Here is a 27,710-nt window from a genome sequence, read left to right as displayed (position 1 = left end):
GTTCAAATTGTGATTAAAGATTTTTCTTGTCACTAATCTTCCTCAGTCTGAGAAATGTAAAAACTGCAGCTCAGTTCTTCTCCCTCCTCTCTTGCCTTGTGTCTTCCACCCATTTTCCCTGCCTTTGTTCTGGATCATGATGGCACAAATGAAATTAACAGCGATCGCAGAGCTGCTTATTCATCAGCTTCCAGATAATTTGAATAACAAAACCCTGTTACAGCACGTATAAAGTATAAAAGCCGCCTGGCAGCCACAGGTTGTTGGACAGATTCCCACAAACACAGATCATCAAACATGGGCAAGGTATGTAGAGAGCAGAGCAGATAACAGCCACTTTTCTGTGCTGGAGAAACTCGGCACACACAATGTAAACAAGTGGGACAAATAAGAGAGGGTCATCAGTTTAAGTTTATAAAAATATATCTGTAGAAGAAAAAGGCCTGTTCCACCTCAGTTTGTACTCTTTTTTGTTCTTGTTCTCTACAGATCATCTTCTACGAGGACAGGAACTTCCAGGGGCGCTCCTATGAGTGCATGAGCGACTGCTCTGACATGTCCTCCTACCTGAGCAGGTGTGCTTCTTGCAGGGTGGAGAGCGGCTGCTTCATGGTCTACGACCGTCCCAACTACATGGGAAACCAGTACTTCCTGAGGAGAGGAGAGTATTCTGACTACATGTCTTTTGGCATGAGTGACTCTATTCGATCCTGCCGTTTAATTCCTCAGGTATGCAAGGATTTTGAAAAGATAAGCATTATTATAAATGAGAATCCATATTCAGGTAATCTTTAATGTAACGTAAGAGCTGTTAGTGATTGAAAATAGTCAGTCTCTTTTATGTTCCTGCTGCATGTTAAAATAATGGTTTGACAGTATCTATTGAGAAAGACTTGAAATTCTTACAAATATAGCATTGCACACTCACAAACACACATTTTACAACATTAACAGAAGCAAAGCTGCAATCTAAATTCTTTCCTCTGTGTATTCATCACAGCACAGAGGTTCTTACAGGATGAGGATGTTCGAGAGGGAGAACTTCCAGGGCCAGAGTCACGAGCTGATGGATGACTGCGACAACATCCAGGACCGCTACCGTATGTCCGACTGCCAGTCCTGCAACGTGATGGATGGCCACTGGCTGATGTACGAGCAGCCCCACTACAGAGGCAGGATGATGTACCTGAGGCCCGGAGAGTACAGGAGCATGAGAGATATGGGATACAGTGGCATGAGGCTCAGCTCTGCCAGGCGTATAATGGATTCCTGTTGAAGCGGAGGAAAAGAAATGTGTTGTCGAAATAAATAAAAGAGGAATCAAATGTCACCTTGTCATCATGTTATTTCATATCTAATAGAAGATTGGCTTTTTTGTGCCTGTGAGAGTAACATCTGCAAAACCTGACTTTAAAATGAGCTAGTACATCATGTTCACCCAGCTCAGTCACACATTGTATGGCAGTATTACAAGTTTAATGTAAAAAATCTATTGACACATAAATAAAGGAGAGGAAAGATACATATGCATACTGTATTATGAGGTTGTATACAAAGAAAATCTTTTAAATCACCATACATGCTATGCATCTGAATCATTGGATTCTGCAATGATCAAAAGCTAACAGATTACCATACACACTATAACAAGTGTAAGTCACAGTTATTTAACTATATTCTCTATTAGAACTCTGTTAGAACTTCATACAGTTTATAAACTTTCTGCATATTAAACAGCACACATGTCCAAACATGGCTGAGTGTTGAGCTCATCTCACTACAGAGCGGTTTATATGAACACACAGTCCTGTGGAGTCATGCTGCCCTGACGCTTCTACACACACACACACACAAAAAAAAAAAAAAGGGTAACTCTTAAAGGGGACCTCAACCAATTTTACACATAAAGTTCAGTTTACTCCCGAGTCTGTATAAACAGTTGTGCACTGTCTTCTGTGGGCCTGGAGGGGTTTTCTGAAGTGTGTTAAAATAATAATCCCCTAATGATGTCATCAGGCCATTATCGCTGAGGGTTTAGGGATCAGTGGTCAGGACGTGGGTGACCCAGCAGTTTTAATCTTGATTCACATTAGAGACTAAAGGTTCAGCCTCTGCTTCTTTGATTTTGACCCCTCTTATAACCCACTTCTCATACATCCCCCTCCTGTAAAAAAGTACACTAGTAAATTGGACTACACCTTTAAAACAGGTTTTCAGTATCTGTGAATACATTTAGTCTATGCTCACTTCTTGTGTGACTCGTTTTGCCTCAAGAAACTTTGATGCTACAAATCATGTTTCATAATTCCTTTCATTTCTTCATGGTTCATTATGTGTACAGTAATTGTTCATAATGTACTATTCAGTTTGTAATTGCTTCAGTTTTAGTTGCTTATCTGAGCTGTGCATTTTGTACCTGGGATCTTTTATACTTGGGATGGGATCTTTTCTTTTCTCACTGCCTGTGGTGATGGACACCCATGCTACATCAGAGTAGCAGGGGTCATTCAGCCTCTGGATTATACATTACAGACACTCTACAACAAACAACACACATTCAGATCGCATCACGTTATCATCGCCAGTACTAAGTAAGTAAGAGCTGTAGATTCATAATACATTAATACATGCTGATTCTTCAAAATATTAGTTTTAATGTTGTCACATAAAATGTATTGTGTACCTGTAGAAAATCTGTTGTACCTGACAGAGAGATTATGTGTTTACACCCATAAATCCATATTTTACTTTATTCGTATCATTCAAAATAACAGTCTAAAAGAACATCATGGATGCAGGAAGTATTCAGATCTTTTATGCAAGTAAAAGTAGCAATATCTCAATGTAAAAACAGAAATAAAAGCCATGCAATATAAATGTTGGCAGTAAATTATGGCAGTAGGATTCTTTGGTATTTACTATTTTTAATAATCTGTACAATTGTACGTAGACATAGTTGTTTTTTCTATTCTGTATCTTGTGAACTTATATAGTTTGATTTTTTTTACCTCTTTATGCCACTGTGCTTGCTTTTTGTAACGGCTTTCTGTAATGACTAAATTTCCCCAGTGTGGGATCAATAAAGTCTTATCTTATCTTTCTTATGCAAAAGTAGGTAAGTATGATCATGAAATTGTACTAGATTTAATGTATCAAAAGTAAAGTTACAAGGTGCTTCACATCTGTACAGAAAATTCAGTACCATAAAATACAAGAGTGCAGAAAAATGCTTAATGAGTAAGAAGCATTTTACTGTTGTAGCTAGTCAAAGTGGACTGATTTGAAGAATTTTGTACAGAAGGTTGTTTTACAATAAATGCTACCACTTTATATATTAAACCTGAGTTTGTTTGTTTGTTTTTTTCTCATAAAACCTCCTAATTTATCTTGAATAGTGTCAAAGGATTACATTTGTCATTATTCTTGTCTGTGAACTGTTGAGTTCTTCAGTGAAGTTCAGAATAAGATAACAGACATCATTTTATGTATTCAGACTGATGATATGAATATAACAAAGTGCTTGTCACCACATACCTAACACTGACAGCACAAAGAGTCCCAGCTGCTACGTTTGCTGCTGTCACCCACCTGTACCCCATAGGAGAGCTGCTACAGTTGGCACTGCACCAGATGCATACAGTCTGGAATAATAACCATTTACAGACCGATTTAACAAACATTATAGCCCTGTATGGAACGCTGCTGAGTAAGATATTCAAAACAATGGCTCCATAGATCATTTAGCTATCATGATGGGTATAAAAGTGAGAGACAGTTTGGCTGGGCAAAGTACCAGTGCAATCAGTATAGGCTTGAACGCCAAAATGGGCAGAGTAAGAGACCATTTTCATGTTCTAATTTAGGTTGATAAATACATTACACACACACACACACACACACATATATATACATATATATATATATAAACATATTACGGATCACTAGCTATTCGTTAAGACTGTTATTTGTCACATTGCTTTAAAATGTACTGTTTTATTTTCAGATCATTTTCTACGAGGACAAGAACTTCCAGGGTCGCTCCTATGAGACCAGCAGTGACTGTGCTGAGCTGACCTCCTATTTGAGCCGCTGCAACTCCTGCAGGGTGGAGAGCGGCTGCTTCATGGTCTACGAACGTCCAAACTACATGGGCCACCAGATGCTGGCAAGGAGGGGAGAGTATCCCGACAACCAGCGCCTAATGGGAATGAGCATGAGTGACTGTATCCGTTCCTGCCGCATGATCCCCATGGTATGAATTTTGTGCTGATTCATGATTGGCCGTCATGTGCGTAAGGTTAAAGATACAAAAAGATTAATGGAAAAACTCTCCAACAGGGTGCAGAAGAACCATTTTGGATTCTTAAGTAACCTTCTGTCTTTTCATATGCCATTTAACAGCACAGAGGTCCATTCAGGATGCGGATTTACGAGAAGGAGAACTTTGGAGGTCAGATGTCTGAGGTGATGGACGACTGTGACTCCATCCAAGATCGTTACCATATGTCTGACTGCCAGTCAGCTCATGTGATGGACGGCCACTGGCTGATGTATGAGCAGCCCCACTACAGAGGCAGGATGATGTACCTGAGGCCCGGAGAGTACAGGAGCATGAGAGATATGGGAATGGGTCCCATGGACATGAGGATCGGATCCATCAGACGTATCATGGACTCCTGTTAGAGAACTGAACAGGCTTGAGACTTTAAAATGTAATCAATAAATATGAATAAAGAAGAGATTAATTCATCATTCATGTTGAGTTTCAAAACATCAATCAGTAAGCCAGAGGGAAATTTGGGACACTATGACAAAATTACAGAGAAAATTGCATGAATTACCGACAGGCAACTGCTTCTGTATGTCAAAAGACAGTTTTGGAGTGCAGTGAAAGCTGCTGTTTTAATAACTGCATCCCACAAGTCAAGACTTCTTTGCCCTACTAGATCTGTTGTGTCATACAAGATGCACGTGACTTTAAAATGAATTTTAAGGGATGCAAATGGTAGCTCTATGACTGTGCATGATTTTCTACAAGTTTCCTGAAATCACTGTAATACATAGATGATACGATACAGTTTGTGTGCTAAGAAATACAGCAAATAAATAAAATATAGCCCAAAAGGAAGACATGTCGGTGTTTTACTAGCATGTCACTATTTCGTCTTAAAGTGTCAAAATTCCAGTAATCAGACAATACTAACAATGGCTGTAAAGCTCTGGTAATTTGCTAGCTTGTTCACTGAGACATCAAAGTAAATACAGTATTTTCACTTTCTTGATGGGCAGTATGAATAGGATGAATGATCACAGCAAGCACAGAATGTTTCAACATACAAATGGGAATGTGAATGTTGTTTTAAGACATACTTATAAAAGTATGAGCGTACCCTTTAATGGAACAGAGTCATCATTAATGTTAATTAACGATGTGCTTTCCTGTACTTTTCCATTACGACCCATCAACTCCTGAGATGGAAAACATAAAAAAATAAAACAAATAGGTAAAAGCTGCAATGTGACTTAATTTTAACAGTGAATGAGTACAATTAGGGCAGGCACAGCAATAAATCGCGTTTTTAGTTATCTATGAGGATCCAAATGGAGAACAGTACAAAGTGGGAAGTGGTGAGAAAAACGGTAACTTCTGTGTTTTTGAGCATGTTCAGTCATTTTACTCTTCTGGGCAAAACGAATGAACACTGGCTTGAAAAAAAAATAGAAAAAGAGGGCACATGATAAATTCGGTGACAATGGTGTTAATTTTGTGTCAAGACCAGAGTACACTTATGGAACATATTCAAACATTTGAAATATACATCATTACTTTATCTCCATCACTATTCCATTATAAAACCATGCCCACAGTGTGAGTGAAACATGTTGGCAACAACTCTCCATAAACCCACCAGCATCCATATTTGGTTTTACAATCATGACTCACAGTGACACTAAACATGACTGAAAAGTGTATTCAAACATTTAAATCTTTAGTTAAAACATCTGATAGCTAACCAGTCCTCATGTTAACAAAAAGGAACCGGCAAGTGGTAATGAGAACATAGATGGTCCCATACTTAATATCTAGATTAAATTCTTTAACCTTGTAGCCCCCAATGTGCTTTTGAAACCAACTAACACAAAAATCTGAATAATTCTACAAAATGTCAGACTACATTGGGTTCCAATAGCTGGTTCCAAGTTGGTAAAATACACATATTCATTAAGCTTACAATCCAAAAAAAAAACAAAAAAAAAAAACCTTTGTGAACAAAAACATTAAAGTATTTATTTAAACAAATCCTCCAAACCTAAATTACAAAGCGAAATTTGTCATCACCTCGCAAAATGACCCATATGAATTGGGATTTTTTTTTTTTTTTGCTTTGTTTGTTTGTTTGTTTGCACCCCTATCAAATAAATGGTTGTTAGCAAAAAGATTCATATAGCTGCTTCTTATCTGTGACATCTAAAGTTAGGTTAGGTTAAGGCAACTCAAACTACTTTTTTAACCACAGTACACTCAATGGACTAAGTCATGAATAAACTGCAGTTATCAAACATACAGAAACAGAACGAATAAGGGAAATGGTCAGTTATGTCTACAATGAGGCAACATAATATAAGTTCAGTATCTAAAAGAAGTCTAAAATATCATATATAAATCCATGCATCCATTCTCAGTCCAGCCTTTGTGGAATTTCCTCATTTGTATGTATCTGTTCAAGGTTGTTGAAGTGACATCATCATTGCCAGAATGAAGAATTTAATATTCAACTGACACTTTTCATGATATTTTTATTTAAATGGATGCTGAATTATACAATAATGAGACATATTTCTAATCATGTGATAAGTGAAATATCCAACACACTTTGGAAGATAGAGATGACTATCATATTACGGTTGGAAGCTTCTCTTTATTTTCTTTATGTTAGACAACAATACTGCCTGTATACAGTACATGCATTTCCACCAGAGTGGTACAGTGTGAGATAATAACCCTTTAGCGCCCTGACTGCTCAGTAGGCTTCTATGACATGTTGCTGGGTCAGGGATTTGCACAATAGAAGCCCTACATACTTTTTTCACATTGAGCAAGTATAAAAGTAACGGTTACCACTGACAGAAACACACAGCAGCCACAGCTCAGTCCCGAGGAACAACCAAACAACCATGACCATGGGCAGGGTAGGTACTGGGGAATCATCCATCCAAAAAAACAATTCCACTTCAATTTCAAATTTAGAAGGCTCAAATTAATTGTGATTGGATAGTCATTAAAAAAGCCTCTCAGAGCTCAGTGAAAATGGTGCTATGAAACATTGTTGTGTTTTCAGATCATCTTCTACGAGGACAGGAACTTCCAGGGGCGCCACTATGAGACCAGCAGCGACTGCCCTGAGCTGACCTCCTACCTGAGCAGGTGCCACTCCTGCAGGGTGGAGAGCGGCTGCTTCATGGTCTACGACCGTCCCAACTACATGGGAAACCAGTACTTCATGAGGAGGGGCGAGTACGCTGACTACATGAGCATGATGGGAATGTCAGACTGCATCAGGTCTTGCCGTATGATCCCCATGGTACAGAAGGATATTCATTCTCTACATAGTATTTCCTTCAGACATATTTGAATGGTTGTCTGATCATTTTTTTGGGCTGTGAATATTTTCTCTTCAGCACAGAGGATCCTACAGGATGAGGATCTATGAGAGGGAGAACTTCGGTGGTCAGATGAAGGAGCTGATGGAAGACTGCGACAACATCATGGACCGCTACCGTATGTCCGACTGCATGTCCTGCAACGTGATGGACGGCCAGTGGCTGATGTACGAGCAGCCCCACTACAGAGGCAAGATGATGTACCTGAGGCCCGGAGAGTACAGGAGCTTCAGGGACATGGGCATGAGTGGCATGAGGTTCATGAGCATGAGGCGTATCATGGATTCCTGCAACTAAATTTTCAATAAATATCATTAAGTAAATTCCATAAAGTAACCCACTCTTCTATTTTGTCTATACATGGTAAACTTTCATTCATATATGAACTGCATAATAGAAAATAAAGATTTTACAATTTGTTTCCAGAGTCTTGTTATCAATTTAAGAAAAAACACTTGATAAACACTGCACCTTTCCAATTTGATGGGATTTTACAATTTAAATGATTGTCTCTGCTGCACACAATTCACCCTTTAGTGTACATCTTTTTCCAGAAAATATACAGACTATGAAATTAAAGAAAGTTTTTAATTCTTGTATTTGTGGTTTGCTTCCAATCATTAAGTGTCTTGGTCAGGTTAATAGGATCACATCCGTATATAATTTTGTAAGAAATCATTTCAAGTCATGTAGGGCCATATTTATTTAACTGCTTTATATTTGTTCTCTTTGACCCTAAAATGTGGCCTTCTGAGACAATGGTCGAGATTAGTGCTCAAAGTAGTTTTGAATACATAGTTCGTTATGTCAGAGCCTGGTTCTGCTGCAGGTTTTTCCTCGCTACTGCTTGCTCACGGGGGAATTGTTGGGTCTCTGTAGATAAAGAATATGGTTTGTACCAGCTCTATATGGAAAGCGTCCTGAGACACCTTCTGCTGTGATTTAGTACTATGTTAATAAAATGAATTGAATTGAAAAGAATTGAATTATGTATTGTCAATTTGCCACGTTTGGACATGTATATATGTATATATGAAAGAAAGCCAGGGTTAAAAAATGAGGACATTAACAGGGCCTTGTGCAAACACACTATTGACTAGCATTATAGCAATAGCAGCATACAGTGTTTTTGGATGTTGAACTGTACCAAAAAGACAGAATATAGTACCTCAGCCTGTGCTGCACCAATTCTGACCAGAATTTTATTAAAGTGCAATTCAAATTTGCTGCAGAACTATTTTAACACAACTGAAATGCACTCAACCACTGAATTTCACTCAAAGCAAAAAATAAAACAATACACAGGTATGTTTAGACAGGTCAGGTAACGGCAACATAGAGGGGGAAAAATGGACGTGATTCAGTTTTTCAGTCACAACCTGAACAAACTTGGATCAAAGATGAGCTTTGACTCTGGGTTTCAGCTTCCAGGTGCAAATCTTTGCACAGTGACAGTCGAAGGAAGGCCAATAATACATTTCCAACGGTTCAGGGGAACTAGAATCAGGCGCTGTGTACAGGTGAATGTGGGGATTGATTAATCTCTTTATGAGAGCAGCAGCGGTGATAATAAAGAATCTTTCTCTAAGCTTTCCAATAGCTGCAAAGATATAACAAGTGTGTGTAGCCCTTTTTGTAGTTTATGAATCTTAATTTAATGATGTCTACATGGTAATGTGCTGTTGTATGTGTTGTAATACTGGCTCTGGTTGAACTTGCTGTCTTTCAGCCAGATGTTCAGTTTCATTGTTCTGGCCAGCAATTAAAGTCTGTTTCAATCAAATCTCTTCATACAGAATGTGATTTTTGTGTCATCATTGTACCTTTACTCAATGAAATGAACAACATAACTTAAGTAATGTTATGTTCAACTTTACAAAAGCTGATTTAATAAATCCAAGTTAGGAAATAGACCAGAAAGTAATGAGACAGAAATTGCTCAAAGAGGAGACAGAGCACTGATTATACAAGCAACTAGCAACAGGAAGGAAACCGATTTGAAGATGAATCTTTTTTTATTTCTTTTTTCAGGTAATGTGCTAGCTAATAGTGAAATTCATTGAAAATTCTTCAGATAAATGACACTGATCTGAAGTGCATCAATCATACCTCGTAATGAAAGAAACTCATTAGCTACGTGTGTGTGTGTGTGTGTGTGTGTGTGTGTGTGTGTGTGTGTGTGCGTGCGCGTGTGCGTGTTTCTGAAAAATGCTGGTCCATGTGACATTATTTGAGAACAGTAAATAGAAGTTGTAGCTGTTGTAAAGTCTGTCTGTGTATCAGCCTTGTGCCTGTAAATGTATTTTGTGTGGCGGGGGTAAAGTATGTGTCACTATTCATGTGGCTACATTAAATAATGGGACTTTAACAGCATATTAATCATCTCTTGCTGTTGTAGAAGACTCAAACATACAAAAACTAAACCTGAAATTATGTTTCTCTGAAGATTCTTATAAACATCTCTGCAAAAAATGAAGGAAAGGGTGATAAGACTTATATTGGAGCTGATGCATACATCCCCCAAATCTCAGCTACGCGTCATGCAGATGTACAAACCAATCAGACAAGTAGATTGGTTTGTTCAACTCCTATCAGGAGGCAGGTTGGAAACAAAAGCAAACATAAACATACTATGTAGGAGCATTGCAAACAAACTATAAATAGCTATAAATGCTGTGAAATAAATTAAAGAAACTAACGTATCTGACTGACCCACATGCACTTTCCCCTACATGCAACATGTATTTTTCCAGTTTAACAATTTCAGGTTGAAATAGACAACCTTGATGCATATAATGCATATAAAAAATCAGTGAACTGGATATGTATGCATTACAATGAAAATGTAGTATGCAAGTGTGGCAGCACACCTTGAGTTGCCTGCGTAAACTGACTTACATGTTCACTTTAAGAGGGATGGGTGCCTCTGAAATATGGCTGTGACAAAACCAATAAAAATTAAAACACTGAATATTTGCATTTTGAATTCCATAAGATTTTGTTGAGTGATTTCATAGTATTTATTAGATTTGTCTACAGGCCCTTCAAAGGGCATGACATTTCAAGATATTGAGAATATTTGGTATTTGAGATCAAATGAATCAATACAATGCAAATAAATCCTACAGTGATAATAATCCTAAACTCATTACCATCATCATGACACTCCAAATTATTATAGAGTTTTTGTTTTTTGTTTTTTGTTTTTTTTTATTTAGCTATTTTACTATATTAACTCTAATTCAAGGGCAGTGTGCATTAGTTGATAGCTAACATTCATGGCCTTCAGGGATGCCACCATGCTAATTTGAGATGACAATAATATGGCGTGCTAATTGTGGTCTTGTTTGAAGTCCTTTGCCCACTGCATATTAAGCTTTGGTAAAATATAAACTCACTGGCTCCCACTGTTTTAGGGGAATCAGAAAGTGAGATCAAGCTTGAAGTCACTGTCACTTGTAATTAGCCTATTAATAGAGTCAAAAGTAGTATATTGTGCAGTTTCAAGCAAAAATGTTTAGACTGACTCATATCACCAAATAAAACATAAAGGAGAATTCTGTTTAGAGGTTGTGACCCTGATGGTATATGCGTAAGCAACTCAAAACTCTATAGGCTTCTATAATAGGCTGCTGGGTCAGGACTTTGAACAATAGAGGGGCACACAGTCTTTGTCTCTGACCAGGTATAAATGTACCTTGTTCAGGCAGGCAGGGTAGCCATTCAAAAACAGTTCTCTGAGAGATCTGTGAAACCACCAACATGGGCAAGGTAGGAAAGAGTCAAAATTATTAAATCAGAGTCATTTGCCTACAAATATGAATGGGGACAGGGCAATGATTTTCATCATTAAAACTCTTCAATACTTTTTTTTCAGATCATCTTCTATGAGGACAGGAACTTCCAGGGTCGCTCCTATGAGTGCATGAGCGACTGCTCTGACATGTCCTCCTACCTGAGCAGGTGCCATTCCTGCAGGGTGGAGAGCGGCTGCTTCATGGTCTACGACCGTCCCAACTACATGGGAAACCAGTACTTCATGAGGAGGGGCGAGTACGCTGACTACATGAGCATGATGGGATGGAGTGGTGGTATCAGGTCTTGTCGTATGATCCCCATGGTAGGTATAAAACACGCCTACGAAGGTGATTTTTAAGTAATACCTTTTAACAAAAAAACATAACATTTTCTCTTGTTTCTCAAAAAAAATAGCACAGAGGCCAGTTCAGGATGAGGATCTATGAGAGGGAGAACTTCGGTGGTCAGATGCATGAGCTGATGGACGACTGCGACAACATCATGGACCGCTACCGTATGTCCGACTGCATGTCCTGCCATGTGATGGACGGCCACTGGCTGATGTACGAGCAGCCCCACTTCAGAGGCAGGATGATGTACCTGAGGCCCGGAGAGTACAGGAGCTTCAGGGACATGGGCATGAGTGGCATGAGGTTCATGAGCATGAGGCGTATCACTGATATGTGTTAATTATACATTTTGACTTTAATAAATGATATAACTTTCTATTTTGTTGTGTCAGAGTTACCCCGTTTCCAAAAATTTGGGAATGTTGTGTAAAAAGTAAATAGAAACAGAATGTGATGACTAACCCATATTTACTGACAATAGCACAAAGGCATCATATCAAATGTTGAAAGTAAGAAATTTCATTGTTTTTTCTGTTTTGTTTTGTTTTGTTTTGTTTTGTTTTGTTTTTTTTTAATTATATCCTCATTAGAATTTGATATCAGCAACATGTTTCAAAAAAAAGTTGGAACAGTGGCAACAAAAGACTTTGTAAAAGTTGTAAAACACTAAAAGAAAAAACATCTGGTAGAAAATCTCTCAATGAATTAGGTTAACTGGGAACAGTATGGTAACTGGTTTGGTTCCAATTTGGGGGATTCCATTGTTTACAGTACATAAAGTTTTTAAATATTCAGAGAATCTCAAGAAATCTCTGTACGTAAGGGACGAGGCAGAAAACCAACATTGGATGACTGTGATCTTCAGGCCATCAGACATCACTGCATTGAAAACAGACACGATTCTGTAGTGGACATCACTGCATGGGCTTCGCTACACTTCCAGAAACCATCATCTGTGAACACAGTTTGTCACCGCATCCACAAATGCAAGTTTTTTTTTTTGTTTGTTTTGTTTTTTTTTTAGGGCATGACATAAATATGACAACAGACATTTGAAGCTTTGAATTTCTAAAAAAAATATATATATATACATTTGGTAGAGCCCTACCAGCTTTCAATCATACAGTTCAACTTAATATAATGTACAAACAAAATTTGCTATACTGGATGTACTGTACCTCAAGCACATCTCTTCAGATACTTACTGGTACTTTCTAACACAATTTTCATGGAACATGTCCAAATGGATGCTTCCATACAGGTGCACTGCATGTTACAATTAAGCAACATCCAATCATGCTCTGTGGCGTTTGTGACCAGGTACAGTGTCCAAGACAAACAGGTATAATGTCTCTATGTAAGTTGAAATTGATTTGGGATTCATTGTACAACCCCAATTTAAAAACAAATGTTGGGAAATAAAACAGGATTTGATAATTTGCAAATCCTTGCTGGCATACTCAGTATGTGTTATTGTAAAAGTACAAAGACAATATATTTAATATTTTACTGCAACATTGTAATTGATTTTTGGAAATATATGCTTATTGTGAATTTGATGCAAGCAACAAGTTCAGACAGGGCAAATAAAGACTGTGAAAGTTGTGGAATGCTCAAAAAATACCTGTTTGGAATATTCTACAGGTAAACAGGTTCATTGGTAATAGGTGATAGGGGCATCATTCACGATATAATATCAGGTTCAAAATCTGTATCCGGACAAATATTGATATCTCTGTTAAATTCAGATGGATTAAATAACATTCTCTCATCCAGTGTAAACCTATGTTTTGTGATAAGACTGTCTGTCAAGAAGCACAGGCACAATTATCACAGATCCATTTTGTCGAGAGTCACAAGATGTCATTCTAGGAACAGGTGTACATTCAAAATTTTTGTACCTGAGATACATCACTTTCTCCAGTACTGTAACCCTATCCTTATACTGTATCTGAGAAACTTCAACACTAACACACTTGGTCTTGGTTTTTCTCCTTGGCCAGGTGGTTTTTCAGAACAGTGAGCACATTGTAGTTCTATTTGTGGTCTTTTTTTTTCAGTTTTTCTGAGATGATTTTTGCGATCTTTTCCTCAGAGTCAGACCACTTCTCATGGTCAGTCCCTGGAATTCCTTCTTAGATCAAACTTTGACTGATTCTCCAAATAATCAACTTTGCCATTCATGTTGTCAAGGTTTCAGTTTATTGTTTTCATGGCATTATAAAGTTTTTTTACCCTGAATTGACAAGTTGTCATTCAGTGACTTTAACTCATCTTCATCTTTCTGGGTGTATTGTAGAATTGATTTGAGGTTACATGGCTCCTTTAAGTCTCCATAGTCTTTTGTTGATGGGGCCATGAGCATTTGGGCAAAGCCCTATCATTGGTACTCCCCTGTTGTTGGAGCATGTCTGGGGAAAACAACTTTTGTTGTTCTAGGAGGGCACATACCTGTGCAGTGGTGATTGGGTCCTCATTACTTTTCACAACCTTTGGTGGCATGATTTTACTCCACCTATGTGAGGATGTAGTCCTTAGAAATCAAAGGCCAGGAATCAGGCATGACATTTAGACTGATCCAATAGATAAGAAAGGGACTGTATTGTATTCAGGTGGGCTGTTTCAAGCTCAAGCCCTCAGGAAAGCATGGTGGTGGCCATCTTCTTTCCATGAGTTCTTGCATCCATTGTGGGGGGGGAAATGGGCTTGAGCGGATGGATAGGATTTGGGCTCGTTTACCATGAGCTGGACTGTTTTTGTTGTTGTTGTTGTTGTTGTTGTTGTTGTTGTTTTCAATTAAAATTTAAATACATTAAAAATTACAGTATATTAAAAATAGATTCATACATTGTATTGTTTAATTTGCAAACACATCCAGTCACTCAGTACACCGTTACAAAAAAGAAGTTTATATAAGTATACCATTAGTATAACTCTTTTAAACTGATAATAGGAGAGTATACTTTCAGTTTACTTTTGATGTACTTATCAGAGATATATTTAACAATGTTATACTTAAGTATACTTGGCTTATACTGAAAAGTGTACAGAATAGTCTAAGTATACTTGGCTTATACTGAAAAGTATACAGAAAAGTAAGTACATTTTGCTTATACTCGTACTTGAACTTTTGATCGAGATATACTTAGGAAAAGTATAATAATGTTCAAGCACATTTGGATTGAAGTTGTGCTTATTCTTGTGATAGTAGCCTATTAAAATATTTTTCCCATACATATTGGCTTCTTTGAAGTATACTGCAGTATGTTTTACATAATATCTCATGAACTTACATATTCCACAAGTAAATTTGCAGTCACAAGTCAGCTTTGGGGTGAAATAGCTTAGGGTAAATAGTACATGGGTGGAACTGAACTTGATCTTTTATGCAGTGTTATTAACCCACACAGAAACACAGAAACATTTATCTGATTTTATTTGAGAAAAAAATTGATATTTCTTCCAAGGTCTCAGTAGTGTGACACACTTGATACATACTGGCTGCTATTATGAGCCGTCCCTTACGAAAAAGAAGTATACTTCAAGTTCATTTTATTAAGTATACTAAAGTAAAGCTTAGGTATATTTTTCCAAGTATACTTTATGCAGCAAGTATACTAAAATCAATGTACTAGTAGTATACTACTTTTGCAATACTTCTTGGGACTAAACTGGCCCACTTTTAGTTTATATAAAAATACATATTAAGTATACCTAAATAGTAATCTAGTAGTATATTTTAAAGTGTGAAAATAATATAGAAATAGTAAAGTATAAGTATGATGTTAACTTCACCTAAAAAAGACTTTAAAGTATATAAGTAGTAAACTAGCAGTATACCTATAAGTTTACTTGTAGTACAGTTTTAGTACAAAATAAAACTTAAATGTAAACTACTTGTGTACTCAAAGTTTACTACCCTTAACCTTAAAAAAATGTACTAAAAAGTGTGCTAGAAGTATACAATTAGAAAACTAAGAGTACACCTGTAAGTTTACTTGTAGTATACTTGCAGTGCAAAATAAAACTTAAATGTAAACTAACTGTGTACTCAAAGTTTACTTCTCTTACACTTAAAGTATACTTTTTATAAATTAAAAATGGGCCAATTTAGTCCCAAGAAGTATTGAAAAAGTACACTCAGAAGTATACTACTAGTACATTGATATTAGTATACTTGGAAAAAAAAAAATATATATATATATATATATACACATACATACTTAATAAAATGAACTTGAAGTATACTTCTTTTTGGTAAGGGTTCAAGGTTGCAACCTTGATATGGCAGAATTTTTAAAAATTCTGCTGAGAGGACATAAACATAGACTTACCATCATACCCACCCCTGGCATATCCAACAGACACACACACAAACTGCAAATCTGTATTTCCATTGAAACAGAAATCTACATGCTTGCAACACTACAACACTGTAAGCAAGGAAATCCAGAAGAGCAGTTCTTCCTCAGGTGACTGAGAATGTCCCTGCAAGATTTGATCAAAATGTGTCAGCGAAAAGAGTCTATCAGCAATTATATTGAGAGGGATATTATAGTATCCATGAGGCATGAACGGTCACTGAAAGATTTGATGAGTATGAAAATTATGTGAATCATATGCTATGGCCTTCACAGTCATCAGCTGTCAACCCAATTGAATACCTATGGGAGATTGTTTGGAAGAAGGGTGTTCTCCCTCCAGAAGAGTACCAGAGACTTTTATAATCAATACCAAGGAACACTGAACCTGTTGTGGCAGCATGTTGTGCCCCAACACCTTACTAAGACAATTTATGTTGATTTTTTCCTCGGTCACTCATCTGTATAGACTATAGTCTTTATCAGTTTGCCATTGAATGAATTTTTTCATCCAGGTGTAACGCTGAATGAATGAAGTCTTTAGTGCCGTATCATTACTGTTGAAGCTAGTCAGCTACCCCATGTAACTGGTTCTTAGAGATTACAAAGAATAGGTTGACATTATTTACTTAAGGTAGCTATCTCATTTTACCGTAATAACATTAAGTTAACCACTGCATAGAGTTAATCAAATGTTGACATTAAAACTCAAATTAGCTGATGACTAGTTTGGTATAACTGTGAGAGAATTTTCTATCACAGGCCTTCTGTACAGTTAGGCGCCCAAAGGTCTCAAGGTTGGATAACACAGAAATGTCAGACGGAGACACATTAACATAATATTTAGAGGCCATTCTAGCAGACATCAGACAGGAATTCTCTTCTCCTGATGTTACTAGAGAGGTAGCCAAGGTCTTATAGATAAACTGTACAGACAGATACCGGCCCGATTCGAGGAAGAATGCTTGAGGTCTCATTTTAAAGGAATTAGGTCAAAGGTGTCCTCGGTTAGAGGGTTGGATGTCATACGTAGGTATGGGTATTTATACACCCCATTAGAAAGGACATCTTCAGACTTTGGTGTGGCACTACCTTGGTTCACTTGTGGACAATGTGTTGCTCATCAACTTCTCCTTGATGCATCAAGCCTGCAATAAATACTTCTGCCTAAGACATCTGAAGTCTCCTGGTGAACTCCCTCCTTCAGCTCACAAGAATTTCCACTACAATAACCATAGATTGTATAAAGCATGGACGTTGTCTTGTCACCTCATCCATTGGTTTCTGAAGAACCATTGTGAAGCTCAGTGACAGCGGCTACAGCTGTCGCCATCTTGGCAGTGCCTGCCTCTGCAAAACTCCTGGATAAAAAATGGGTAAACAAGTGCAGTGTGGGTGGAGCTGAGGCGGGCCAAATGAAGCTTGGTTTCTGAAACCTACCATGTGGCTTTCACTCAAAGCAGCCATTCCCATAATTATGCATAACTTTAAGCCTTAATATAATTCAAATGACAGAGTTATAGAAAAATTACAGTCATCATCAACAGGGAAATTAACTCTGTAGACCAAGCCAGTTTTTGTACCAGGCTGTCAACATGTTTATTTTTTATGTAAAGTTCAGCATTTTAATATGAGGGTATATGGGAATTGACTCGTTTTTGGAGCCAGCCTCAAGTGGCCATTCAAGGAACTGATTTTGGCTATTCCGTGTTGGCTTCATTTTTCAGCCACAGAGGTTTGCAGCTTGGGTATAACCAGTGCCTTTGAGAGAAAGGGTGTACCCAAACCCTCACTCCACATGGCTCTTGGTATGACATAATCACACCATTTAGTCATGTACATATAGTACTGTAGTCACTGACTGCTGTATAAACTTTTGTATGCATGACAATGTTTTTTGTGTTTCTTGACAATCGCTGATCCAAATTACTTCACGCTCGACAAAATCTATTTTATACTTGCACTCTTTGCTACTTTGGGCTGCAACTGCTGCACAACAATCTCCCTCAGATTAAATAGTTCTATCTTACTTTATGCATCTAATGAATTTTCAAGTGGGATCTAAAGTATTATGAAGTATTGTTCAGTGTCCATCAAGTCATGCAGAGAGAGGGGCTTTGTTACTGAAAAGTCCAGGGAGTATAACATCAACTTCACGTTTCTGATGGGACGGTTTGTTGTAATTTGGGTTTACACTTGCCAGTCAATTTTCACATTTAACATGAAGTAAATGTGGATTTCAACATTTGACTTCAGTATTGTTGCATGTTTTTTACATGCTCTACAAACAGCTGGATAAACAAGCTTTGTTATTATAGTTGAGCAGGGGAGCTGCTATGTAGATTACCTATGTAGGTTACATTCCTGTAACAAACCACACCTGCAGAATCCATTTGGTAACCACAAATATTTATAAGAAATTTATGTTTGGAGGCTGAAATCTCTACTTGTCAGTGTTGCAGTCCAATGTTAATTACCTCATACATTATCCACTGGCACTGAGCACTAGTGCATAGCAGGGGTGGGGAACCTTTTTCCTACTTTGAGCCACTTCAGTTTTTATAGAATCCTTTGAGAGTCATCCTGTGATAGCTCAAGGTCTTCTGAATCTCCACCAGGGGGAGCAGTCGGTGGTGGACTTCTCCATCAATTTCTGGACTGTGGCTCACGAGAGTGAGTGGAACGCAGCCGCCCTCCGAGAGGCCTGCACAGTTAGGCCTCTGAGGCCAATGACATCAATGTCAAGAACCACTTAGACTCATCTCCTCTGCCTTCGAATTGCTCCAGGGGCCCAAGATCTTCACCAAGCTGGACCTATGCAATGCATATCATCTGCTCAGAGGCTCAGGCTTGGTGGTCCCTGTTCTTCACCTGTTTCAACTTCACCCTCTCCTACCAACCCAGCTCTTGGAACATCAAGCCCGATGCTCTCTCACACCAGTTTCAACCACCCCCAGTCCACTGGGCAGGTGGAGTGGATGAATCAGGAAATGTAGACCACTCTTCGCTGCATGGCTTCACAAAACCCCTCCTCCTGGTCACAACAGATCTTATGGGGCAAATATGCACACAATACCCTAGTCAGCTCCGCTACCAGCCTGTCTCCCTTCCAGTGCACCTACAGGTTTCAGGCTCTGCTCTTCCCTGCACTGGAAAGGGAGGTCTCCTGCCCCTCCGTTCGCTGTTGTCAATGCACCTGGGTTTGAGCCAGTCTCACTCCTCCACACTGTGGGTCGTTATACCATCCAGAATACTGTGAAGGTCAGAGGATGTGGCTGTCCATTCAGGACTTTCTGCTCAGGGTGAAATCCAAGAAAATGGCTCCCAGGTTCAGGTCCAGGACCTTTCCCCATCCAAAGAATCATCAGTCCCACAGTGATAAGGTTGAACCTTCTGCGCTCATGCCGCTGGGGCCAGGTGCCAAAGAGAGATCATGGGTTCCCACTCGACACATCCTGGATCATGGACTCCTCACCCGTTTCCACTTACGGCAACCGAACAGCACAGCAGGGCCCCTGCAGCTTCGAGAGGGAGGATAATCAGGACTGTGCTGTCCCCTGTGGAAGAGTATTTATTCTCAGACAGAACCAAACTCACTGACAAAGAAGAACCACTGCCAGAAACTGGTGAGGAAGATTGATTGATTGATGTTTTAAAACAAGTGGTGGGGATTTTAGGATTCATTGTGTGTACCCTTGCCTAAATGTATAAGGTATGTGGACAGTGGTAAGAGTGGTGGGTATACTCAAGACATACAAACAGTGTATAGAACTTGAGCAGAGGGAGGTTGTTGTACCTATCTTTAAGCTTGTCATTGTTTTGCAGCTCAACTATTTCTTGTTGTAGATTTTCAGGTATATCAGCTGGTTCCACAATAAACAGTGTAGCAATTATGTTCAGTTCTTTATTTTTACTTTTTATGTCCTGAAACCACACTCAGCGGCATATTCAGATGTCACAGCAGGCTTTTGTTCTTGGAGAGTCGGAAAATGCACAGTGTTACCTCTTTCCAGTTCTACTTGCCACAGCTTTAATTTTGCTTCAAATGATTTCATATTTGAAAGCAGAGAGCTAAGAAGAAGCTGGCTGGAGGTTGAGGTTCAGCTTGGAGAAGTACTTTGTCATGTCCACCATGAAGTTCAGATCACGTAGATACTTTCTATCACTGAGGCCCACATTAGGTTTTTCCTCCATGACTTTTTTAGACAATCCAATACATTTTTACTTTTTCCAGTGCTAGAGTTCTGCCGTAACATGAAGGCACTCAAATTCTCCTTCTGAATGAGGTTTCAGCTTCTTAGCTACTAGCTTGCTCACCACAAAATCTGCCTGCAGAAGACTGTCCCTGTCAGAAAGTAGTCTTGTTAAAGCTGCTTGATGGGTATCCAACCACTGCGAAAGAGCATTAACTCTATCCAAACACATTTGTCCTTACAGCTCATCCAGTTTAGCATTTTTCAAGCTGTAATGGTGTTTCATCACTGCATGTGCGTCCCACCAAACTAACTTCAGCACAATGGTTTGACTTTTACTTACACAAAACAATAATAATTTGTCCATTTCTCTTGGAAAATGTAACACTCTGCTTCTACTTTCCTTTTCTTGACAGTTGTCATGATGCATATCATTGATGACACAAGACTGCTTCATGTGGGTTGCATTCACCATGACCATGACCCAAACAGGCATACAGCTAGAAAGGGCTGTCCAGAAAGAATCTGAATTTCTGGGTTCATTTGTTTGTATTTAAAATTAAATATATTATTATTATTATTATTATTATTATTATTATTATTATTACGGGGTAACAAATTGTTGCCCTTTGTTCTCATTTTCAGGCCTTTTCTGCCTTTCTTTCTTTGTTCTGGCACCGTAATTTTGGTTTTGAGTTCTGTACAGAAAGTGCCAGGTGGGCACTCTAAACACAGACTGAGACAAACTGTCAGCAACCGCTCACTATTCCTGGTGAGCAAGGTCAGGCTGAACCATTCAGTGTTTGTATTGAAGGGTGTCATGTTGGCTGCATGGATCATTTTAGCAAAAAAAGGAATGACAAACACACCACAATTATATTCGGCTCATTTACTGTATATTAGGGGTCCTAATAATGTCTTCAGATAATTAATGTTCAATATTCATGTAGTATTTAGTCATTCAAGCCCCCCACCCCCCACCCCCTATGGCACCCCTGCAGATGTGCATTATATACTGGCATGTCAGACTGTTGTGGTCACACAAAAGGATGCTCATGTATATACATTGTCCACTTACCAATCAGAGGGCCATACAATGTATTCTGAAATGTGTAAAAAGAGACTATTGTTAGTTACACTGTATTGTAACTTCAAAAAATGCTCATTGTATTGACTTTCCTATGGAAAAATCCATTCTAAAGTCTTCTAGGGGATCCAGTCACATGGAAATGTGACAAATGCCCCTCAGCACTCTATAGGCCTCTATACCATGTTGCTGGGTCAGGAGTTTACACAATGGCAGCCACAGATTCTTTGGGTTTGGTCAGGTATAAAAGTAACAGTTAAAACAGGACCACCATCAGTGTAGCAGCAGCACAGTTCTCTGAAGAACTAAAACAACTACCATGACCATGGGAAAGGTAAGCACACTCATCTCACCCACTGTTTTTAACTAACTATCATTTATATCAATATTATTTTTAAGCTTAAATCCCTGTTACTTCTATTTTGCCCCTTTTCAGATCATCTTCTACGAGGACAGGAACTTCCAGGGGCGCTCCTATGAGTGCATGAGTGACTGCTCTGACATGACCTCCTACCTGAGCAGGTGCCACTCCTGCAGGGTGGAGAGCGGCTGCTTCATGGTCTACGACCGTCCCAACTACATGGGAAACCAGTACTTCATGAGGAGGGGCGAGTACGCTGACTACATGAGCATGATGGGAATGAGAGACTGCATCAGGTCTTGCCGTATGATTCCCATGGTAGGTATAGAACAGCCTCTGGTCATAACTTGGTTCTATTACGGATGACAACCCTGACAGAACTTGATATTAAGATGTTAATTAATTTTTGTTTTATAAAAAAAACAGCACAGAGGCCAGTTCAGGATGAGGATCTATGAGAGGGAGAACTTCGGTGGTCAGATGAATGAGCTGACGGATGACTGCGACAACATCATGGACCGCTACCGTATGTCCGACTGCATGTCCTGCAACGTGATGGATGGCCACTGGCTGATGTACGAGCAGCCCCACTACAGAGGCAGGATGATGTACCTGAGGCCCGGAGAGTACAGGAGCTTCAGGGACATGGGCATGAGTGGCACAAGGTTCATGAGCATGAGGCGTATCATGGACATGTAAAAACAGTTGTCTCCAATATGTCTAAATAAGCAAAAACAATAAAACACTTTTTTTGACAAAATATTTTTACCTGTTGTGTCATTTAATACTAAATAAGTGCATGACTGGGAAGCCAATTCCAGTGATTTCTAGTGCACTGGCCAAACACTGGCATGGGATATCATGATGGAATGCACAGAAATATGCTTTTAAAGATTTTACTATTGCGGATTGTCCTGCTTTGTTCTGTAGTAAGATAACTGGACAATGACTGGCCAGATCGAGCCTGATCTCATTTCCAAAGCATCAAATACTGATGTTTTGTCACGCCACTCGGTCTTTCATACAGACACAGTGGGTATCCTTCAGCACCTGTATGAGACGCACTGGGCTTTCAACTAACTCCACTATAAACCCATATTCATATTAGACCTGCAGAGCAAGCTGACATAGTATAAAGGCCGAGAAAATCCTCAGAGGGGTGGAGGAATCTTTTCCTAAACCTTACCAAGTAGTTTTGGTGCCTAAATAAGACCAAGCGGTCTAGGTGCCTGAACCTAATCAAACTGCCAACATTAACCACATGTTTAAAGGGTTTCTAGCCAGAAAACATTGCAGGGATAAGAATATGTTCAATGGCCGGAGCAGTTGCTCCAGGCATGGGTGGCTTTATATTGGAGTTCGTTGAAAGCGTGGTGTGTCTCATAGAGATACTCAAGGGTGCCTTGTACGTCTGTTTGGATTGCTGAGGGGAATGACAAAGTGACAATGTTTGACACTGGGAATGAGTACAGGTTGCCAGATTGCCAAGAGATTTAGAAAGAATATTCATAATCCCCAAAGGATGAATCCAATGGTTTCAATGACCCCTTGACCTTTACTCTAGTGCTTTTGTCAGTTCAAAATTGCACCTCACCAACACTTTATATAGATTGTCCAGACTATGAAATGCATTTATTGACCCCAGCCTTTGCTGACCTTTTCTCTGGCAACACCATCAGTCCACACAAATTATTAAAACCTAATTGCCTGACAAATTTACTAAGCACAATTATGCAACCCAAGAGGATTAAACCTCTCCAAATTTACATTGAAGTTATACAAACTAATCGGCTGGTTGGAATGAATTGTGCTGAACACATTCATGCTCCAAAAGGACAAAACCCTTTTAATTTTGAAATTCTAGCACCACCTTCAGGGAAATCCTGTCAAAAATATTGACCCTACTCTGAGCACTACTTTAAAGAGGTGCTTAGGTTGGTGTTGGTGTGGGATAAGGTGAGAAGAAATTCCAAACTTGTTTTACTGTTTTGTTTTTTTAATCATATGTCAAACAAAAGCCACCACTGTCTTTTTTGAATGTGTGCTTTCATTTTACAAAGCCATTGCAAGGAGGCATGAATGACCACTGTAAAAATATGGAGTGAAACAAAGTTGAATCAATGTGATTTGTGTAAGGCAAATAAACAAGAGTTTGCTGATGTTATTGTGCTGGCCTTTATGCTACTAAAATTCAACTTGGATCTTATTTTTTTCATTGTTTTCTTTTTGTACCATTACTAATTCTTGACAAAAAAAAAATAAATAAATTGTGAGGTGTGCGTGGTGTTAACTTTTTTCAGCTTCTGAAAGGACAGAAAATTAATGTACATATCACAGTTACAAATTTCTCAACTTAGTTGCCGCTACATTCTCTGTATATATTCTCTGTAATATATTTTACCCAATGAGGTCACTCAAACCACAGTATGTACAAATGAATGATTCATTTTTGGAAACTGATGTTTCCAAATTTTCCCAAAAAATGGTCCTTGGCAGTAAACACAATAAATTGCTATTGAATATATATATTTATGTGAAAAACTATGTACTACACACTATCTATCTCTTTGCATTTATATATTGTACATTTTGGTTTCATAACATATACAGTATTCTCCATGACTCTAAGTGAAAAGAAATCTTAACTTTGTACTCTATGCATCTCTGTATAATTTGGTAATTTATCAGACTCTTAAAGTTGCTCCCCTTTCATTGATTAAACCCCAAAAACTCATTACATACATACAGACAAAAAATGTCCTCATGTCTTACATTGGCTTAGATGTCACTCTATACTTTCGCTTTCATGTAGTTTGTGCTGATTTAAGTAGTCCCTGGCTCTATTTCCACTCAACCCCAAATTATTTTTTATTTCATGCAGTGATGCAATTTTTGCTGGCTGTGTGTGGAATAAATTTATTACACCAAACCTTGAATCAAATAACCACAGACAGAAAAAATATGCATTGTACAGGTCATACACACGTTTTTTAACAGTCACATGGGCCAGCCTATTCACATGTTGCAAGCACTGTTGGGAATGCTTTCTGTAACGAGAGAAAAGACTTTTCTAAATACTGCGAGGTACCCAGTCCCTGAAAAAATGAACATAACCTCTGCATTCTATAGGCTTCAATAGTAAAGTTGCTGAGCTAGGGGTTCTCTGAGGGGGGCCACTGATTCTTTACATTTGGTCAGGTATAAAAGGAAAGGGTTAAACCAGGTAGACAGGCAGTTCAGGAGCAAGAGCAACAACACATCTGCAACCAACATGACCAACACCGGCATGAGCATGAGGGGAAAGGTACTTTAAAGAATCTTTTTATAATTAGACTAAATTACTGTTTACAAAATGAGATCAACACATTCACCTCATGACTTGTTTTCTAACATTACAATTTCCTTTTCAGATCATCTTCTACGAGGACAGGAACTTCCAGGGGCGCTCCTATGAGTGCATGAGTGACTGCTCTGACATGACCTCCTACCTGAGCAGGTGTCACTCCTGCAGGGTGGAGAGCGGCTGCTTCATGGTCTACGACCGTCCCAACTACATGGGAAACCAGTACTTCATGAGGAGGGGCGAGTACGCTGACTACATGAGCATGATGGGAATGAGAGACTGCATCAGGTCTTGCCGTATGATCCCCATGGTAGGTATAGAACAGCATCTGGTCATACCTTGGTTCTTTTATGGGTGACAACCCTGACAAAATTTGATATTGAGACTTTTTTTTTTTTTTAATCCAAAAAAACAGCACAGAGGCCAGTTCAGGATGAGGATCTATGAGAGGGAGAACTTCAGTGGTCAGATGCATGAGCTGATGGACGACTGCGACAACATCATGGACCGCTACCGTATGTCCGACTGCATGTCCTGCAACGTGATGGACGGCCACTGGCTGATGTACGAGCAGCCCCACTTCAGAGGCAGGATGATGTACCTGAGGCCCGGAGAGTACAGGAGCTTCCGCGAAATGGGCATGAGTGGCATGAGGTTCATGAGTATGAGGCGTATCATGGACTCTTGCTACTAAATGTTCACTGAATATATGAAATATCACCAAATAAAGTAATTGCTGCAAAACTTTTTGACTTTTGTCAAGCTTATTGGCCAACTGTCACAATAAAATACATATTATGCAGTATTATACCAAAAAATGTATCACGGACCTTCAAATTCAATATATTTGAATTTTGTTAGACAGTAAGCAGTGGTTAGTGAGTAAACTTTCATTCTAAAATGTTTTCAATCTAAGGAAAAATTTGGCTGTACATTTTACTGTTAAAACCAATAGGCAAAGGCTAATCATCAGTTGAAAGGAGGATAATATTCTGGGTATTTCACAATGCACAACATTATGGGCTACAGATCATTGAAAATTCATTCATTCATTCATCTTCTTTACCCGCGCATCCCATTTCGGGGTTGCGGGGGGCTGGAGCCTATCCCAGCTAGCAATGGGCAAGAGGCGGGGTACACCCTGAACCGGTCGCCAGCCGATCGCAGGGCTACATATACAGACACACAGACAGACAACTCACACACTCACACTCACACCTATGGACAATTTGGAGACCAATTAACCTAACTTCTGTTGGAGGAAGCCGGAGTGCCCGGAGAGAACCCACGCATGCACGGGAAGAACATGCAAACTTCACACAGAAAGGCCCTGCCCGACCCAGGGTTCGAACCAGCAACCTTCTTGCTGTGAGGCACGCGCACTACCTGCTGCGCCACCGTGCCGCCCTCATTGAAAATTGAAAACAGAATTACATTTTCAATGCAAGATTTAAAAAACTAGTATTCGCACATTTACATATTCCAACATTTATTTGTGAGGCACGTAAATTGTAATCCTGTACTGGTGAAGTTTATTTGGTTATTCAGCATAATTCAAGGGTTCTGGTTATACTACAGTGGCCCGTCAGAACACTGCAGCTAAGAAGACACATGCAAATAGTCAATACACAAGCAAATTCAGAAAACATCTTCATTAATTTGGCAACACATATGCACCATTTAGAAAACAGGCTGCAAATACAGAGAGTTGTACAACAGTTGTACGCATGTTACATTTCTAAATTAAGTTCAAAACGTTCATTTGTTTTTTGATGTTCAAAAATGTGCAAAGTTTGCCTGTGTGAAGTTTCAAGACAGCAAGTAAGTGACTAAGAAACAAGCAATGGAAACATTAGACGATCACTATCTTGGCCTTGCTATTAAGACTCGTCCTCTATAGAAAGGCAGTCTGTTTTCCTAGTAATCATTTCATTTAGGCATCAACTGTGAAGTGCATTTCACTGTTGCATGCTTTCTCCTCTTTCATTCATGCCCGATTTGACCATCTTGCACTGGGGCCTGAGTCTAGCTAGTTAGACACTCTGTTGTTTGACAGAGTTTGAATTGCTGACTCATGAGCAAGATTGTTTATTTTCATTTTTATTTTCATTGTCATTTATTCATATCAATTTTTGGCAATGGTGGTTGTTTAACAGTGAAGGCAACAACTGCCATGATCCCATGCTACAACATCATCAACTCCATCTTTTGTTGTTGTTGTTGATGTTTCATTGACAGACCCCATAGCTGCAGAAAATACATACTGTAGATTTAACTTTGACACATTACGAAGTGGGAGTGTGACATGTAAAATTACAGTTCAGTATTTACTGCAGTTTCAGCTCATGGTTCGTTATGTTCATGTTACAACAATTAAAAACATGCAATATACGAAATTTCTATTAATGTATTTTGAATATGTAAACGTGGAACAGTGCCTCATTGGGAAGCCAATATCTCCAATAATATTGTCTTCATGCAAACACAAAGTTAAAACTAAAATAAAACTAAAATAAACATTGTAGCAATTCAAAACATTGTAATTTTCAATATGA

At 38.8% G+C, this 27,710-nt stretch overlaps 6 protein-coding genes across 7 annotated transcripts; all 6 read left to right on the top strand.

The window, feature by feature from the left end:
- Positions 1-297: 297 nt before the first annotated feature.
- Positions 298-7,959, top strand: LOC143330948 (gamma-crystallin M3-like). 2 transcript variants are annotated; one of them, XM_076747735.1, is made up of 3 exons: positions 298-306; positions 7,341-7,583; positions 7,681-7,959. In XM_076747735.1, exons 1-3 carry the CDS (start codon positions 298-300, stop codon positions 7,957-7,959), a joined length of 531 nt encoding a protein of 176 aa, XP_076603850.1. The 2 variants fall into 2 exon arrangements, with proteins under 2 accessions (XP_076603850.1, XP_076603848.1); XM_076747733.1 differs by lacking the exon at positions 298-306 and adding an exon at positions 7,177-7,191.
- LOC143330765 (gamma-crystallin M3-like) lies at positions 484-1,276 on the top strand (the record flags this gene model as incomplete). The annotated part of the gene is made up of 2 exons (XM_076747525.1): positions 484-729; positions 1,001-1,276. Coding segments are annotated over 2 exons (522 nt in total), but the record flags the coding sequence as incomplete, so codon positions are not given.
- On the top strand, positions 3,825-4,683 carry LOC143330947 (gamma-crystallin M3-like). Its single transcript, XM_076747732.1, has 3 exons — positions 3,825-3,833; positions 4,004-4,252; positions 4,402-4,683. Exons 1-3 carry the CDS (start codon positions 3,825-3,827, stop codon positions 4,681-4,683), a joined length of 540 nt encoding a protein of 179 aa, XP_076603847.1.
- Positions 7,960-11,424: 3,465 nt separating the features above from the next.
- On the top strand, positions 11,425-12,150 carry LOC143330950 (gamma-crystallin M3-like). Its single transcript, XM_076747737.1, has 3 exons — positions 11,425-11,433; positions 11,540-11,782; positions 11,875-12,150. The coding sequence occupies exons 1-3, from the start codon at positions 11,425-11,427 to the stop codon at positions 12,148-12,150; spliced, it is 528 nt and encodes a 175-aa protein (XP_076603852.1).
- Positions 12,151-21,737: 9,587 nt separating this feature from the next.
- LOC143330492 (gamma-crystallin M3-like) lies at positions 21,738-22,511 on the top strand. Its single transcript, XM_076747125.1, has 3 exons — positions 21,738-21,785; positions 21,888-22,130; positions 22,239-22,511. The coding sequence occupies exons 1-3, from the start codon at positions 21,771-21,773 to the stop codon at positions 22,509-22,511; spliced, it is 531 nt and encodes a 176-aa protein (XP_076603240.1). The 5' UTR covers positions 21,738-21,770.
- A 2,572-nt stretch (positions 22,512-25,083) lies between these two features.
- LOC143330491 (gamma-crystallin M3-like) lies at positions 25,084-25,849 on the top strand. The gene is made up of 3 exons (XM_076747124.1): positions 25,084-25,116; positions 25,223-25,465; positions 25,571-25,849. Exons 1-3 carry the CDS (start codon positions 25,084-25,086, stop codon positions 25,847-25,849), a joined length of 555 nt encoding a protein of 184 aa, XP_076603239.1.
- The last annotated feature ends 1,861 nt before the right edge of the window (positions 25,850-27,710 follow it).

Source organism: Chaetodon auriga, chromosome 13 (assembly GCF_051107435.1).
Source record: "Chaetodon auriga isolate fChaAug3 chromosome 13, fChaAug3.hap1, whole genome shotgun sequence".
Taxonomy (NCBI): domain Eukaryota; kingdom Metazoa; phylum Chordata; class Actinopteri; order Chaetodontiformes; family Chaetodontidae; genus Chaetodon; species Chaetodon auriga.
Note: the sequence above shows the minus strand (reverse complement) of the source record. Positions and strands in the feature narration are given on the sequence as shown.

Bases quoted from the DNA above. Each gene is read 5' to 3' on its own strand.
- LOC143330947 (XM_076747732.1), top strand. The intron at 4,253-4,401 runs GTATGAATTTTG...GCCATTTAACAG, and splicing joins CCTGCCGCATGATCCCCATG to CACAGAGGTCCATTCAGGAT.
- LOC143330950 (XM_076747737.1), top strand. The intron at 11,783-11,874 runs GTAGGTATAAAA...CAAAAAAAATAG, and splicing joins CTTGTCGTATGATCCCCATG to CACAGAGGCCAGTTCAGGAT.
- LOC143330492 (XM_076747125.1), top strand. The intron at 22,131-22,238 runs GTAGGTATAGAA...TAAAAAAAACAG, and splicing joins CTTGCCGTATGATTCCCATG to CACAGAGGCCAGTTCAGGAT.
- LOC143330948 (XM_076747733.1), top strand. The intron at 7,584-7,680 runs GTACAGAAGGAT...TTTTCTCTTCAG, and splicing joins CTTGCCGTATGATCCCCATG to CACAGAGGATCCTACAGGAT.
- LOC143330491 (XM_076747124.1), top strand. From the start codon at position 25,084: ATGACCAACACCGGCATGAGCATGAGGGGAAAG. The intron at 25,117-25,222 runs GTACTTTAAAGA...TTTCCTTTTCAG, and splicing joins GCATGAGCATGAGGGGAAAG to ATCATCTTCTACGAGGACAG. The intron at 25,466-25,570 runs GTAGGTATAGAA...CCAAAAAAACAG, and splicing joins CTTGCCGTATGATCCCCATG to CACAGAGGCCAGTTCAGGAT.